A 13,663-nucleotide genomic window follows, 5' to 3' on the forward strand; every position below is an offset into this window, starting at 1 on the left:
TATCCAAAGTGAACATTTTGAAGTGCAAATTGGGGGCTGTAGACATGGTTCATCATTTAAGAGTGCATGCTGCAGCCGGGCGGTGGTGGCGCGCGCCTTTAACCCCAGCACTCGGGAGGCAGAGGCAGGTGGATTTCTGAGTTTGAGGCCAGCCTGGTCTACAAAGTGAGTTCCAGGACAGCCAGGGCTATACAGAGAAACCCTGTCTCGAAAAACCAAAAAAAAAAAAAAAAAAAAAAAAAAAAAAAAAAAAAAAGAGTGCATGCTGCTCTTCTAGAGAACCCAAGTTTCGTTCACAGTACCCATATCAGGTGACTCACAACCACCTGTAACTCCATCACCAAGAGATTTGACCACTTCAGACTTCTATGGGCATCTACATACACAACAGTGTACATTCTCACAGACATACGGACACATATATTTGGAAATAATAATTAAAAATAAAGCCAGGATGGATGCAAGTAGCAAAAGTACAATTCTTGTGTGTTGGGGTTGGTTTTGTTTTGTTAACACAGAGTCACATTGTGTAGTCCTGGTTGGCTTCAAAGCCATTAGTTAACCCAGGCTAGCCTCCAATGTACAATACTCCTGCCTCAGCCTCCTTACTGTTGGGATTTGTATTAAGACGGATTCTCAGAGGAACAAAACTAATTGTGGTGTAGGGGAGGAGGGGTGTGTGTGTGTGTGTGTGTGTGTGTGTGTGTAAAATAAAGAGTGATTTATAAGACTAACTTACACAATAGAGCTTGCATGATGGAAAGAGAACCTAATAGCCCAGTAAGCAAGATGACCCAGCTGCAGGTCTAATGTTGAAGATCTGGAAGATTCCTGGAAAGCTACCAGTATTCAGTCCTGTAGGAAGCTGGAGTGTGATGGATAGCAGTGGAGGTGGCTGTGGCAACAATGTATACAGTTGAGATGAAAGAAAGGCAGTCAGTTGATTCTGCTTCTCCTTGTACCTCTTAATGTCTGTACATCTTCATGCAAGATGGCAGCTACTTAATCTTTTCTCCCTCAATGCTTCTGGAAACACCCTCACAGACATGCCAAGAAGTGTGATTCTTAGGTGATTTCATATCCTACCACGTTGAGGAGATTACCAATCACAGGATTACAGGCAAGCCATCACACTGGCTAAACTCTTACCTCAAATGTTGTCATCCCACATGGATGACACTGATAGGCTGGTGAGATATGAGTTGTGACAGAAAAAGGCAAAAGTAGAATTTATCTAATATACTCTAGTGCAGCTTTAGTTGGCAAATCAGTAGGGAAAGGCTGTCTGGACTCAGACATTCTAAAGCGCTCTAAGGAAGGTTTTTCTGGGTGGACAGTTAGGCGATTGTTGCCATTTCATGGTCCTCTGAAATAATTACAGCTCTCGGGTATTCTTGGTTAGCAATAGTGTAATCTTGAGTCAAAGATAGTCTTCTGAGTCAAAAATGGCTCAGCGAGACCATCCATTCTAGCTGGGCAGTGGTGGCCGATGTCTTTAATACCACACTCAGGAGGCAGAGGCAGGCAGATCTCAAGACCAGCCTGATCTACAAAGCCAGTTCCAGGACAGCAAGGGCTACTCAGGGAAACCCTGTTTCGAAAAACCCTATCTCAACTACCTATTCTAAACTGGCAACTATATCTTGTAATTAGAGCTTATTATAGTCAACTCTTTGAAAGGATAGTGTTCCTGCAGGGAGGCAGCGGTCACCTTGCTCCGAGACCAGCCTGTTCTGAGCCAAACCGGCCTTGTCCTGAATCACAGCACAGCCGAGGCGCTTAGAACAATGTTCACAAACGCTTTCGTAATTTTCTTCTACTGCTTTTTCTTTTCCATCCAGAAACATATGCTTCTTAACAGAGAGGAGGCACGAGTGCAAGAGGTGCTTCCACTTCAGGTTGTATAAAGATGTAGGTAGCGGGGGTGCTAAACTATGATTACTCTAAATAACTTAGTTCCCACTGGTGAGGTGCTCCTGAACAGAGAGCAGATTCACTGCTCCCTTGGGGTAAAAGAGATCAGAAACAGACAGGTCCCCGCCATATGCTCTCCGTCAACAACCTCACAGGCACACGATGCACACACACACACACTCACTCACACTGACATGTATGGACAGAAACCCGTGGAGACCTCGAGGCACCCACTAGCAGACACCTTTAGAGGTGCACTTGTCCATGTGTCCACTTAGTGCTGAAACTCACAACTGCCTGTAACTTTAGTTACATCTGATGCCTACATGAACACATGAACATGCTAAGCTCTCACGCTAGCATTCAAAGCTCTGTGGAGCTGCAGGACAAATTCTTGTTACCAGGCAGGGATTCAACACTTCCCACACCAATCTGGAGCCAGCTCCTGTTATGCACTGATACAGGGGAGGGAGTAAACACTGACCACGCCCCTCCTCTCTATGCCACTCTTCCATTGGTTTGCAGGAGCAAACCTCTCCCCACTTCTGTTTCTTCTGGCTCGGCCTTCGGACCTCCATTGGCTTAGGCAACAAGTCCTCCCAAGAGAAGCGGTGGGCGTGGTGCGGAGGCGTTAAGAAATAGATGGGCGAGCTTGCTAACCAATGAGCATGTGTATATACCTCAGCAACTGAGGCTCGCCAATGGCAAGGTAAGGTGGGCGGGGCTCTTCAGCTGTCAAGCGCCCCCGACCGGTGGGGCGTTCGAGGGGCCCGCGGCGCTCGGGGACCCTCCGCCGCCTGCGCGCAGCCTTGGGCCGGTATGGGCGGGGTGGCTGGGCCGGCATGATGAGCTCCCTGGGCAGCCCGGTGCGGGCCTACGATTTTCTACTTAAGTTCCTGTTGGTGGGCGACAGCGACGTGGGCAAGGGAGAGATCCTGGCCAGCTTGCAGGACGGAGCAGCCGAGTCTCCTTATGGCCACCCGGCGGGTGAGCGCGGCCGCAGCGCCCGGAGGCGCAGCGCTGGGGTGTCGGTGCGAGCGACCTCTCCAGCGTGGGTCTAGTCCCGGGAGCGGCTGGGCAGGGCTAGGACCCGCATGCTGGGGAAGACTGTGCTCTGTGGGCGGAGTCCGCAAAGCAGCTCAGGGTGGTCGTCGAGGGACATCGCAGGTGCTAGCTACGTGTTCGGGAGAAGTGCGTGGGATTACAGGAGGCGTGGGCAGAGAGGCAGCGGTCCACGGGGCAGAGGAGACCACAGTCTCTGAGGCTATGACCTTTTGGTGCATGGAACTGCAAGCAGAGAGTAGCAAGACTAGACTCCAGCCTTTGATTCCAAGCACTAAGCTCTGTGTCCTAATGGACAGGACTTCCAGGAGGAGGAGGAGGAATCTAAGTGACCCTGTAGAGTTGGCTGGGGTGTAGGAAGGAACTAAGAGGCTGGAGTCCAGGAGACTGGACACGGGTGAGACCAGAGTGTCTCAGGCTCCAGGGCAGTGAGCAGTGAGTGTCCTAGAAGCCTGAGGTTTGAGATCTTGCACCCCAGAGGAAGGAGACAGAGTGGCAGAATCCTGAGCAGAAGATCCAAGAATAGTCACATATGATCTATCCCTTCGACTGTGGCTGTGCACAGACTTCAGTGAATGCCTATTGTGTTGTTGTGGGGGTTTCAACACACCTTTCTAATACAGACCTTGTCCTGAGGCCTGCCACCCTCTGTTCTTTGGGCTTGCAGACTGCTTCTTGCATCTCCAGCCCCCTGGCAATGCCACAAGGCAAGGCCCTAAAACTGTGTGGTCCAATGCCATTAACTGCCAGGTTGGACCGAACAAATTTAGACCTTTCCTTTAGGACAAAGCTCTGTTGGACAGCATTACTGTGAGAGCAAGGGTGTGACTGAAGACAGCCCTGTCTTCAGGTCCTGGTGCTCAATGAAACACCCAGGCTTCAGCAGAGGCAAAAGAGTAAAACGTTTAACAAGCCCCCAAAGGGGACGTGAGTCCCACAGTAGATGACTGATGTGGGCAGAGAGAAAGATGTGGATGACATGTGAGCAGGCTACTGGTTGGCTTGAGCAAGGCCCACTGCGCTTCTGTTGCTTTTGTCTGTTTTCTGTCAACATGGTCTAAGAGAGTGCAGAGAACTGATGCCGTAGTTGTGGCCATTGTGGCTTTTTGATTTACTACATATTTCTCTTAGGGCTAAGAAAAAAGCATGGGAAGAGCAGGGGCCAGGTATGGCAGCTCACACCTGTAATCCCAGCATTCAAGAAGCAGGGGGGGGGGGGGGGGGATTGCCATGAGTTTGAGGCCAGCCTGTGCTACATTATGAGACCCTGTCTGGGGGAAAAAACAAAACAGAATGGGAGGGAGTAAATTAGGGAGGGGAGATTTAAAAAAAAAAAGCAGGAAAATAAACAAATAGGGGCGAGGTAAATGTTATGAAGCTTGGGTCATTATTTTGTTATAAAGACATTCTCTCAGTCTCTGAGAGTCTCTCTCAGTGCTCTGGCAGTGGAAGATGTAGTGTTCCCGGCTTCATGCTCCACTCTTGGCTTCATGCTCCACTCTCGGCTTCCATGTCCAGGTTTTGTAGCCCACTTTGCAATTTCCATACTGCAGAGGTTTGGAACACTCAATTTCTTTTTGTAGATCTAATACCTGTGCTCAGTATTCATGCAGTATTTAAATGAATTCAGAGCTGGGCGTTGGTGGCACACGCCTTTAATCCCAGCACTTAGGAGTCAGAGGCAGGCGGATCTCTGAGTTCGAGGCCAGCCTGGTCTACAGGGTGAGTGAGTTCCAGGACAGCCAGGGCTACACAGAGAAACCCTGTCTCAAAAAAAAAAAAAAAAAAAAAAAAAAATGAGTTCAGTGTTGGCTATAGCTACTCCTGAGTTTAAAACCTTCTGAGTTACTTGCACTGAGATTACGTTGTCTGTCTTTGGCTACACACACAGTGTTCTTAGACTGTACTGCTCTTTCCCCTCAATACCTGGTAACTTGTTCACAGTCTTTCTGGTATCTGATGTTGTTATGGTGAAAACATCATGCCAACTGATTTTCTAAATGGGAGATTTGCCTTTCTTTAGGAATTTTTGAAGACTGTTTTTCTTTGCCTTACCTTGCTTAATCAGGCCACGACTCAAAATTTTTGATATGTGTGTATTTTGAATTCTAGATAAAAAAAAATCCTTTCTTAATTTCAGAGGAATTTGATTTGTGTCCATAAAATATCTCTCATTGCTTTTGTATTGATTTCTCATTTGCTGTTATGAAAAATGACTACAAGCTAGCTTAAAGCAGCAGGAGTTTATCCTCTACGCAGTTTGGCATCAGGAGAACATTTCTACATGGAGCTCTGGGAAAATGTCTTCCTATCTTTTTCAGCTTTCAGAACCTTCCTGCACTCTGGGGTTCTTGGCCCCTCTCTTGGTCTTCAGAGACATTGGTAGGCAGTGATCTTTCTCAGGCCTTCTCTCTGAGATGAACTCTGCTTCCTACTTTTTTTTTTGAAGATTTATTTTATGTATATGAGTACACCGTAGCTGTTTCCAGACACACCAGAAAAGGGCATCAGATCTCTTTACAGATGGTTGTGAGCCACCATGTGGTTGCTGGAAATTGAACTCATGACCTTTGGAAGAGCAGTCAGTGCTCTTATCCACTGAGCCATCTCTCTAGCCACCCCCCCTCCGCCTACTTTTTTTTTTTCACTTCAGAGAACACAGTGATAATTTTTTGTTCACGTTGACAATCTAAGACAGTATCTCTGTGTCAATGCTGTCTATGACCACCTTTCATTCCATTGCAATGTTAGGATTCCTTGCCAAGTACCCTAACATTCACACATCATGTAGTCAACATGAGCACTGACTACAGGTCTTCTGTTCTGCCCTGTGTGTTTATGCTGGACATCATGCTGTGTTTTCCATGAGCGTTCACCTCTTTCTACTTGCTTTAGTCATTTTTTTTTGTCTCTTTCATCTGACTTTCTATGAATGTCTTGTCTGTCTTTGTTGAGCATTTTGATTTTAGTGAATTGTTTACAGCCGTTTCTGAAGTTATTAATTCAGGAATGGTGTCGTTTCAATTTTTTTCTTTCTTTTGATTTAGTTTTTTTAAAGATTTATTTATTTATTTTATGCATATGAGTACACAGTAGCTGTCTTCAAACACATACGAAGAGGGCATCAGATCCCACTACAGATGGTTGTGAGCTACCATGTGGTTGCTAGGAATTGAACTCTGGATGGACCTCTGGAAGAACAGACAATGTTTTTAACCACTGAGCCATCTCTTCAACCCCCTAGATTTAGTTTTTACATTTTATTATAAATCTCCTAAGGTACTGGAGAGATGGTTCAGTAAAGAGCACTTGAAGCTCTTCCAGAGGACCTGGCTTCTATTTGCAGCATCCACTTGGTGCTGGAACTCACAACTGCCTACAACTTTAGTTCCAGGGAACCTGGTGCCTTCTTCTGGCCTCTGTAAGCATCATACGTGTACATGCTGCACATACATGCATGCAGACAAATCATTCATAAACAGAAAGTAAAAATAAATGAGTAAAATAAAGGAAAAACAGGGGAGAGGGAGATAGCTCAGTGCTTGAGAGCGCTGACTGCTCTTCCAGAGGACCTGAGTTCAATTCCCAGCACCCACATGGCAGCTCACAACTGTTTGTAACTCCAAGATCTGACACTCTCACACAGACATACATGTAGATAAAATAAAGTATTTTCAAAAAACCAGAAAAGAAGAAGTGCTCCAAAAAAAATCCTCTTTGAATTCATACTTTTCTGACTTAATGTTCTGTTAAGTTGCTGTGTTGTCAAAGTGGCCAGAGTGGACTCTTTTGTTGTTGTTGTTCCTTGGTCCTTTGTCATGTTTTCTTTCCTCTTAACTTTTTGAGGTGAAACATACGTATAGAATGGTGCACATTCTGTTATTACATAGTTCAGTGGATTTCCACAAACCTAGCATGTCATGTCACCAGAGACCAGACTAAGGCATGACACTGCCAGGCTCCTGAAGCCCATGTTCCCTCTTCCAGCCACAGCATACCCTCAGCATGGTCACACTCCTGGATTTTGAAGGAATGGATCCCTCTTGCCTGAATTTACCCTGTGGAAAAGAGAATGCTCTCTGAGGGCCTCTCCTGCTCCTCTGTGCATGTGAGGCTCTCGCCCTGTGTATGTGGCCAGGGCTGTTTGTTCTCATTGTCTGTAAATCCCTTGCATGGCTGGCTGTACTATGGCTTGCTGATCCTCCTGGTTATGGGAATTGTGTGGTTTCCAGTTACTGACTACAGTGGGTTTCTTTGCTCATTATGTACCCACATAATCCACGTCTTTTTCATTTCTGTTACCAGTGTTGAGTTTGAGACATGTCTATAGGGCTGAGTGTGTAGGCTAGCTAGCCATACAGAATGTGCCTGCCGTATGTGTGGCCAGGGACCCAGTTCCCATAAGCACGCACACACAAAATAACAGATATGGATACTTACACATACATTTGGCATTGGCACATACTCCTAAATATTTTGTAATTTACATTTCTACCTCTAAATGATAAGAGCTGTGGTGGCTTGTACCCTCACCAACACCTAGTACTTTCCTTTGACATTTTAGCTATTTCCATTTGTTTAGTTTTTAAAATTTTTTTTAAAAAATTTTGTATTTTGCCTTCTTGTTTGTAGGTACTCCACATACATGCTCGGTGCTCATAGATATCAGAAGAGGATGTTGGATCCCCTGGGAATGGAGTTATGGAAGGTTGTGAGTTATATGTAGGTACTGGGAACTGAACCCAGGGTTTTTGCAAGAGCATCATGGGCTGTTAAGTGCTGAGCCATCTCTCTAGCCCCTCTTGTTATTTATTTTGGAAGGTATGGGGATGTTGCTCATTTGGCAAAGTGTTTTCCTAACACACATGAAGCCATAGATTTGTTCCTCAAAACCATATTTTAAAAAAACAGAGCAAGGGACTGGAGAGATGGCTCAGTGGTTAGGAGCACTGGCTGCTCCTCTAGAGGTTCTGGGTTCAATTCCCAGTACCCACATGGCAACAGACAACTGTCTGTGGCTCCAGGTCCAGGGGATCTGTAGCACCAAGCATGCACGTAGTGTGTATGTGTGTGTTTGTGTGTGTGTATATATATATATATATATATATATATATATATATACACAAACAAAATACCCAGACACATAAAAAGATTAATCTTTTTTAAAAAACTAGATATCAGTAATCTCAGCATTTGAGAGAACTGGTTGAAACAGAAGATTAGTAGTTCAAGACTAACCTTGACTATGCAGCAAGCTCAAGGGCAGCCTGAACCACATGAAATCAGGCCTCAAAAAACAAACAAAAGGATTCTTAATTTATCCGATGGCTAGTGAGATTAAGCACATTTTTATTTTTAAATTTCTTCTTTAATAAAATATTCAAGTCTTTGTCTTTTTCTTGTAGTTTGACTATTTTTAGTGTTGGTAGACATGTTTAAAAATATTATTCTGGCTGTCTGTGTATCTTTGTGTCAGTTGTGCATAGTAACTCTCCTCTGTGCATCAGTTTGTCAGTCTTTTAGTAGTGAATTTGGACAAACAGGAGACTCTAATTTTAACATAACCCAAATTGCCAGGGTCTCATGGTTAGAACAGAGTTTCATGTAACAAGTGTCTTCCTATTGCCGAACAATGGATATGTCCCCTAAGTTCTGTTGTTCTACCCTTGACACTGATGGCTGCCTTCCCCTGAAATATGGTATGGTTTGTTTGTTTTCTATTGCTATGATAACCATCACAACCAAAAACAATTTGAGAAAGGTTAATTTCACTTTACAGTTTACAGTCCACCATGAAGGGAGATCAGGGCAGGAATAAGGGCAGATGCCATGGAGGAACGCTGTTGACTGGCTTGCTCAGTTTGATTTCTATATATACAGAGGCCACCTGCCCAGGGATGGCACTACCCATAGTGGACTGAGCCCTTCCATATCAATCATAAATCATCAATCATCAATCAAGAGAATGCCCACCCCCACAGGCTTGCCTACAGGCCAGTCTAATGGAGGTATTCCTTCCATTGAGACTTCCTCTTCTCGGACGACTCAAGCTTGTGTCAAGCTGACAAAACAAACAAGACAACCCAGAACAGTGAACATGGGAATCAATATCCATCTTTAAATTTTCTGACAGTTAACTATACAGTTGAAGAGATGTCTCTCTTTCTTTGTGCTACGTCTTTGACAGCATGCTTGGCGTAGCCTCTGCGTGTAAGCAGTTGGTCTGTATGTCAGCCAGCTTCCGGTTTCTTTGACAAATATCTGAGGTATTCACTTTAGGAAGGAAAAAAGGCTTATTTAGTTCACGATGTTGGAGCTTGTACTCATGCTTTAAGGCATCAGGTACACCATGGTGTGCGCATGTGAAAGAGGGAAGCCCTGTATCTCTTCAGAGAGCAAAGAGAGGGCTGAGGTCCCATTGTGACCTAGGCCTTCACACCAGCCCTCTCAAAGGTTCCACCATTTCCAAACCATCACCTTAAGAGCAAACCCTAAGCAAGTAGACTGCTGTGGACATCCATTCAGATGACAGCAGTTGGTTTGTCACCCCCTGAGTATACGTCAGTCACTCAGTCTCTTCCTGTGTTGTTGAGGGATTCTTGTGAGATGCATATTCTCTTTATCCAAACCATGTGTAGATAAGCCTTCCCATGTGTCATCTTGGACATTTTACAATCCTTTGTCCTACAGCCTGTGAGAACCCTTACTATGAAGAGGGTCAGTAGCCATAGCACATTTCTTCTCATACCTATCCCACCATCAACAGGTTTCTTCTTTGCCTCAACTGGTGACACTTCCCATACCAGCTTGTGACCTTCTGAAGGCTTTCTTGCACTTTGTGAATTTCATTAGTGGTGAATAAGGTTGGTAAATTGAACAGACCCCCAAATACTACATCTGCTGCTTCCCAAATGTTTCCAGGAAACCAGGCATGTCGTGTTCTCTGACTACTTCCCTTCCTGGCAACATCGCCAGCTCCTTTTTCTCAGGAAAATCTCCATGTATATGTTTGAGCACTGCCTAGCATCCCGGAGGCCCTATGTTTAATACCAGTACCACAGACAAAGATGCAAAATACAGCTTTATTGTTTTCAAGCACACAGAAGGATTTCTGTGTAATAATACAGAGGTAATAATAATTTCCGTGTATTGAAAGTGCTCAAGTGCTATTTCTCAAGACAAAGTTATATTATCAGAGGATGAATATCACCCTTAAGGTGGCATGTCCTGTAGAAGAGCTAGGATGTGGGCAGGCAGGCTGGCCTAGGAGGCTGAGCTAGATTCCTGCCACCTTTAGAAGTCTATCTCCAAGAGATAATGTTCAGGAAAGTCCTCTCTCTTCCACACAAAGAGCATTAGGTTTCTATACTCAGTGACTCAGTCGTGATCTTTTCCCCTTTCTTTGTGCTCCTGACAGATGTTCCTTCCAGACCTGTGTGTTTCCTCATCTCTCTGTTCTGCCAGCGACCCATACATTTGCTCACTTAAAAAGCTACCCTGCTGGTTTCCCATGGCAACCTCTCTGAGGCTTAAAACATGTTGTACAAAGTCATTGCCTTCCAGTGTGAACTCAAGGGTCCTAACCTGAGCCCGTGCCCTTTGCAGAAGCTCCCTAAGGAGAGGCTGACTCCTTACTGCTTTGCAGATGGTGCTACCACTTATAAGCACACAATGAATCTTGTTAAATGCAATTTTTTTAACGTTCAGAAATGCTTCTGTGTGTTTGAAAATGGTAAAGCTGCACTTTGCATCTTTTCTGTGGTACTGGTATTAAACACGGGGCCTCCTGGGTGCTAGGCAATGCTCAAACATAGCCACCTCCCACCCCACCCCCGTGTGTGTGTGTGTGTGTGTGTGTGTGTGTGTGTGTGTGTGCGTGCACATGTGCTACATCTCACATGTATAGAACAGCTTTCAGTAGTCAGTTCTCTCCTTCCACTATGTGAGTCCTGGGGATGGAACTCAGGCTTTGACACCATTATTTGAGCCATCACTCCAGCCTCAAAATAAATGTCGAAAGAGTTTATATGGGACTTGGTGTGTGCAGTGGCTGTGTAGATAGAATGCTTGCCTAGCATGCATGAAGTCATGAGTTCAATCCTCAACACTACGTATGTTAGACATACTGATACACAGTTATCTTTCTGTCACTCCTGTGGTACAAGCGGGGAGATCAGAAGTTCAAGGCTAGGCTGAGATAGTGTCTGTCTTATTTTGAAAAAATTAATAACTGTCTTATTTTGAAAAAAATGTTTATGACATAAAAGCACAGCTCACAGGAATGTCTTCATGTTTCCTGTTGTCTCAGTCTGGCCTCAATCCAGTTGGTCTCATCCTTTTCAGATTTTTAGAATTTGTGATGAGCTTTGGGCTTCACCACAGGCCCTTTCTTTATCACTCAGAGGTGGCTTCCTACCCACAAGTGGTGTGGGCAAAACATCAGTGCAGAGAATCCAGGAAACCATCTCGGGTATTGACATTACACCATCTCATCTCCACCTGGCCTACACTGCTCCATGGGTGGGCAGTGGAGGGGATAGAGTGGAGCATTTCCCCTTGTTTTGTAAGCAGCAGTGTGTCTAGTATCTGATATACTGTTGACCCCTGTAGAGTGGACAGAAGGTTTCTCTTTAAAGAAATGTACATGGGTGTTTTGCCTGCATGTATGTCTGTGTATCACATTCATGCAGTGCCCAGAGATCACAGGAGGGTTCTGGATCTCCATGAACTGGAGTTACAGTGGATTGTTAGCCACCATGCGGGTGCTAGGAACCGAAGCTGGGGCCTCTGGAAGGGCAAGTACTCTTAACTAACTGAGCCATCTCACCAACCTACCAAGTACTCTTAACTGAGCCATCTCACCAACCTACCAAGTACTCTTAACTGAGCCATCTCACCAACCTACCAAGTACTCTTAACTAACTGAGCCATCTCACCAACCTACCAAGTGATTTTTAAAAAGCCTTGTTGCCATTTACAGAGGTTCATAAGTATGGAGCTATTTGTATGGTCCTCAGGTAATTTAGATGGTTTTAGCTTTGTCTTTCCACAGCATGATTTTTTTTATTGACATTTTATTTATTCATCATGCATGCCATGGCATGTGTGTTAAGGACATGGGACAATTTATAGGAGGAGTTGGTCCAGTCCCTTCTGCCATGTGGGCTCCAGGGGTAGAATCTGAGGCATCAGGTTAGGTGACAAGTGCCATCATTCACTGAACGGTCTTACCAGCCTACAAAATTATTCTTCTTTCATGGATGAATTTGGCTATATGCTATGGGTTTTTCTTTCTTTTTTCTTTTTCCTAACCGGATTTGCATTCTGTGATATTTAATTCTTGCCGGGGGAGTTACTTGTTATTTCTGTTTTAGTTTGAGACAAAATTTCACTGTGTAATCCTGGCTGTAACTCACTGTGAAGACCAGGCTGGTCCTGAACTCATAGAGATCTGCTTGCCTCTGTCCCCCAGGTTTGAGGATTAATGGCATGTGCCACCATAACTGGTGTAGATCTTAAACTCCCTTCTGCCCGACAATTACAACTTCATTGAAAAATTGACACCAAAACAAGAAACCATGACTGTGTACCTTACAAAATGTCTTGGGAGAGTAACTGAACTTGAATTGGTGCTTTCTGTGAGAGTAAAGACATCCAACATGTTTGTATCACTAGTGTTGCTTTTTTCTAAATGAACAGCCTTCTGCGAGTCTGGCTTTTCTTCCTATATGCTGGAACAATCTACACAAAGAACCACTGTTTAAACATGACCAAAACTGTGGTAATCTCCTGATATCTTAGACATTTTACATCTATGAAGTAAGAATTTGGACTTTGGGGCTGTCTAGATGGCTCAGTGGGTAAGTGTGTTTGACATCAAATGCATGTCTGTATACAAGTGTGCAGTACTTGCTGAGGCCAGAAGAGGGCATTGAGTCCCCTGAAGCTGGAATTACAGATGGTTGTGAGTAGCCATATGGTTGGCTGGGAATTGAACCCAGATCCTCTGCAGTGGTTTTTATTTTCTGAGACAGGGTTTCTCTGTGTAACCTTGGCTGTCCTGGAACTCACTCTGTAGACCAGGCTGACCTCAAACTTAGAGATCTGCCTGTCTCTGCCTCCCAAGTGTTGGAATCACAGGTACTCACCACCACTGCCAGGCTGCAACCAACCTGTGCTCTTAACCACAGAGCCATCTCTCCAGCACACTGATTTTAAACTCTCAACATACTGTATAGAATCCAGACCTCCACCAGGTCACAGTTGAGTCCCGAACCCTTTACTAACAGGGGAACTACTATATGATTCTTGTCGCTAGACTCAGCTGAGAGGGTGACAACTGTACACATGTACCATCAGGAGCCCAGGTAGAGAGATGCTTCCTCTGTGTTAGTGCCAGAGCTTGAGATCCAGGCTAAAGTCCAGAGTGCTGTGGTCTCAGCGGGGTTTCCCTGGTTCTAGATGCTGTTGGTCATGTCTTAGGAAGAATCCTATAATGTTGGTAAAGAATAACATAGGCCCTCACAAATGCTCCAGCTTTGGGCCTAGGGTAAAATGAGCCTCACACGGTTGCTACATTGTATGGATTGTGTGTTCCAACGTCTTACAGTTACTGGTTAATTGCCCTCCTCTAAACATGACATTTGAATTAACAGTGTGTTATTTACAGTGTAGCTTGTGACAGGAT

General features: G+C 44.8%; 1 protein-coding gene across 1 annotated transcript in view; it reads left to right on the plus strand.

Moving 5' to 3' along the window:
* The first annotated feature begins 2,653 nt into the window (after nt 1–2,653).
* Nucleotides 2,654–13,663, plus strand: part of Rab40b (RAB40B, member RAS oncogene family) — a 31,614-nt gene continuing 20,604 nt past the window's right edge. Inside the window, exon 1 of the mRNA XM_021177978.2 lies at nt 2,654–2,901. Coding sequence (XP_021033637.1) covers nt 2,757–2,901 — 145 coding nt within the window. The 5' untranslated portion in view covers nt 2,654–2,756. The remainder of the gene's footprint in view (nt 2,902–13,663) is intronic.

This window comes from Mus caroli, unplaced genomic scaffold (assembly GCF_978045245.1).
Source record: "Mus caroli unplaced genomic scaffold, Mus_caroli_1 scaffold_13, whole genome shotgun sequence".
Lineage (NCBI taxonomy): Eukaryota > Metazoa > Chordata > Mammalia > Rodentia > Muridae > Mus > Mus caroli.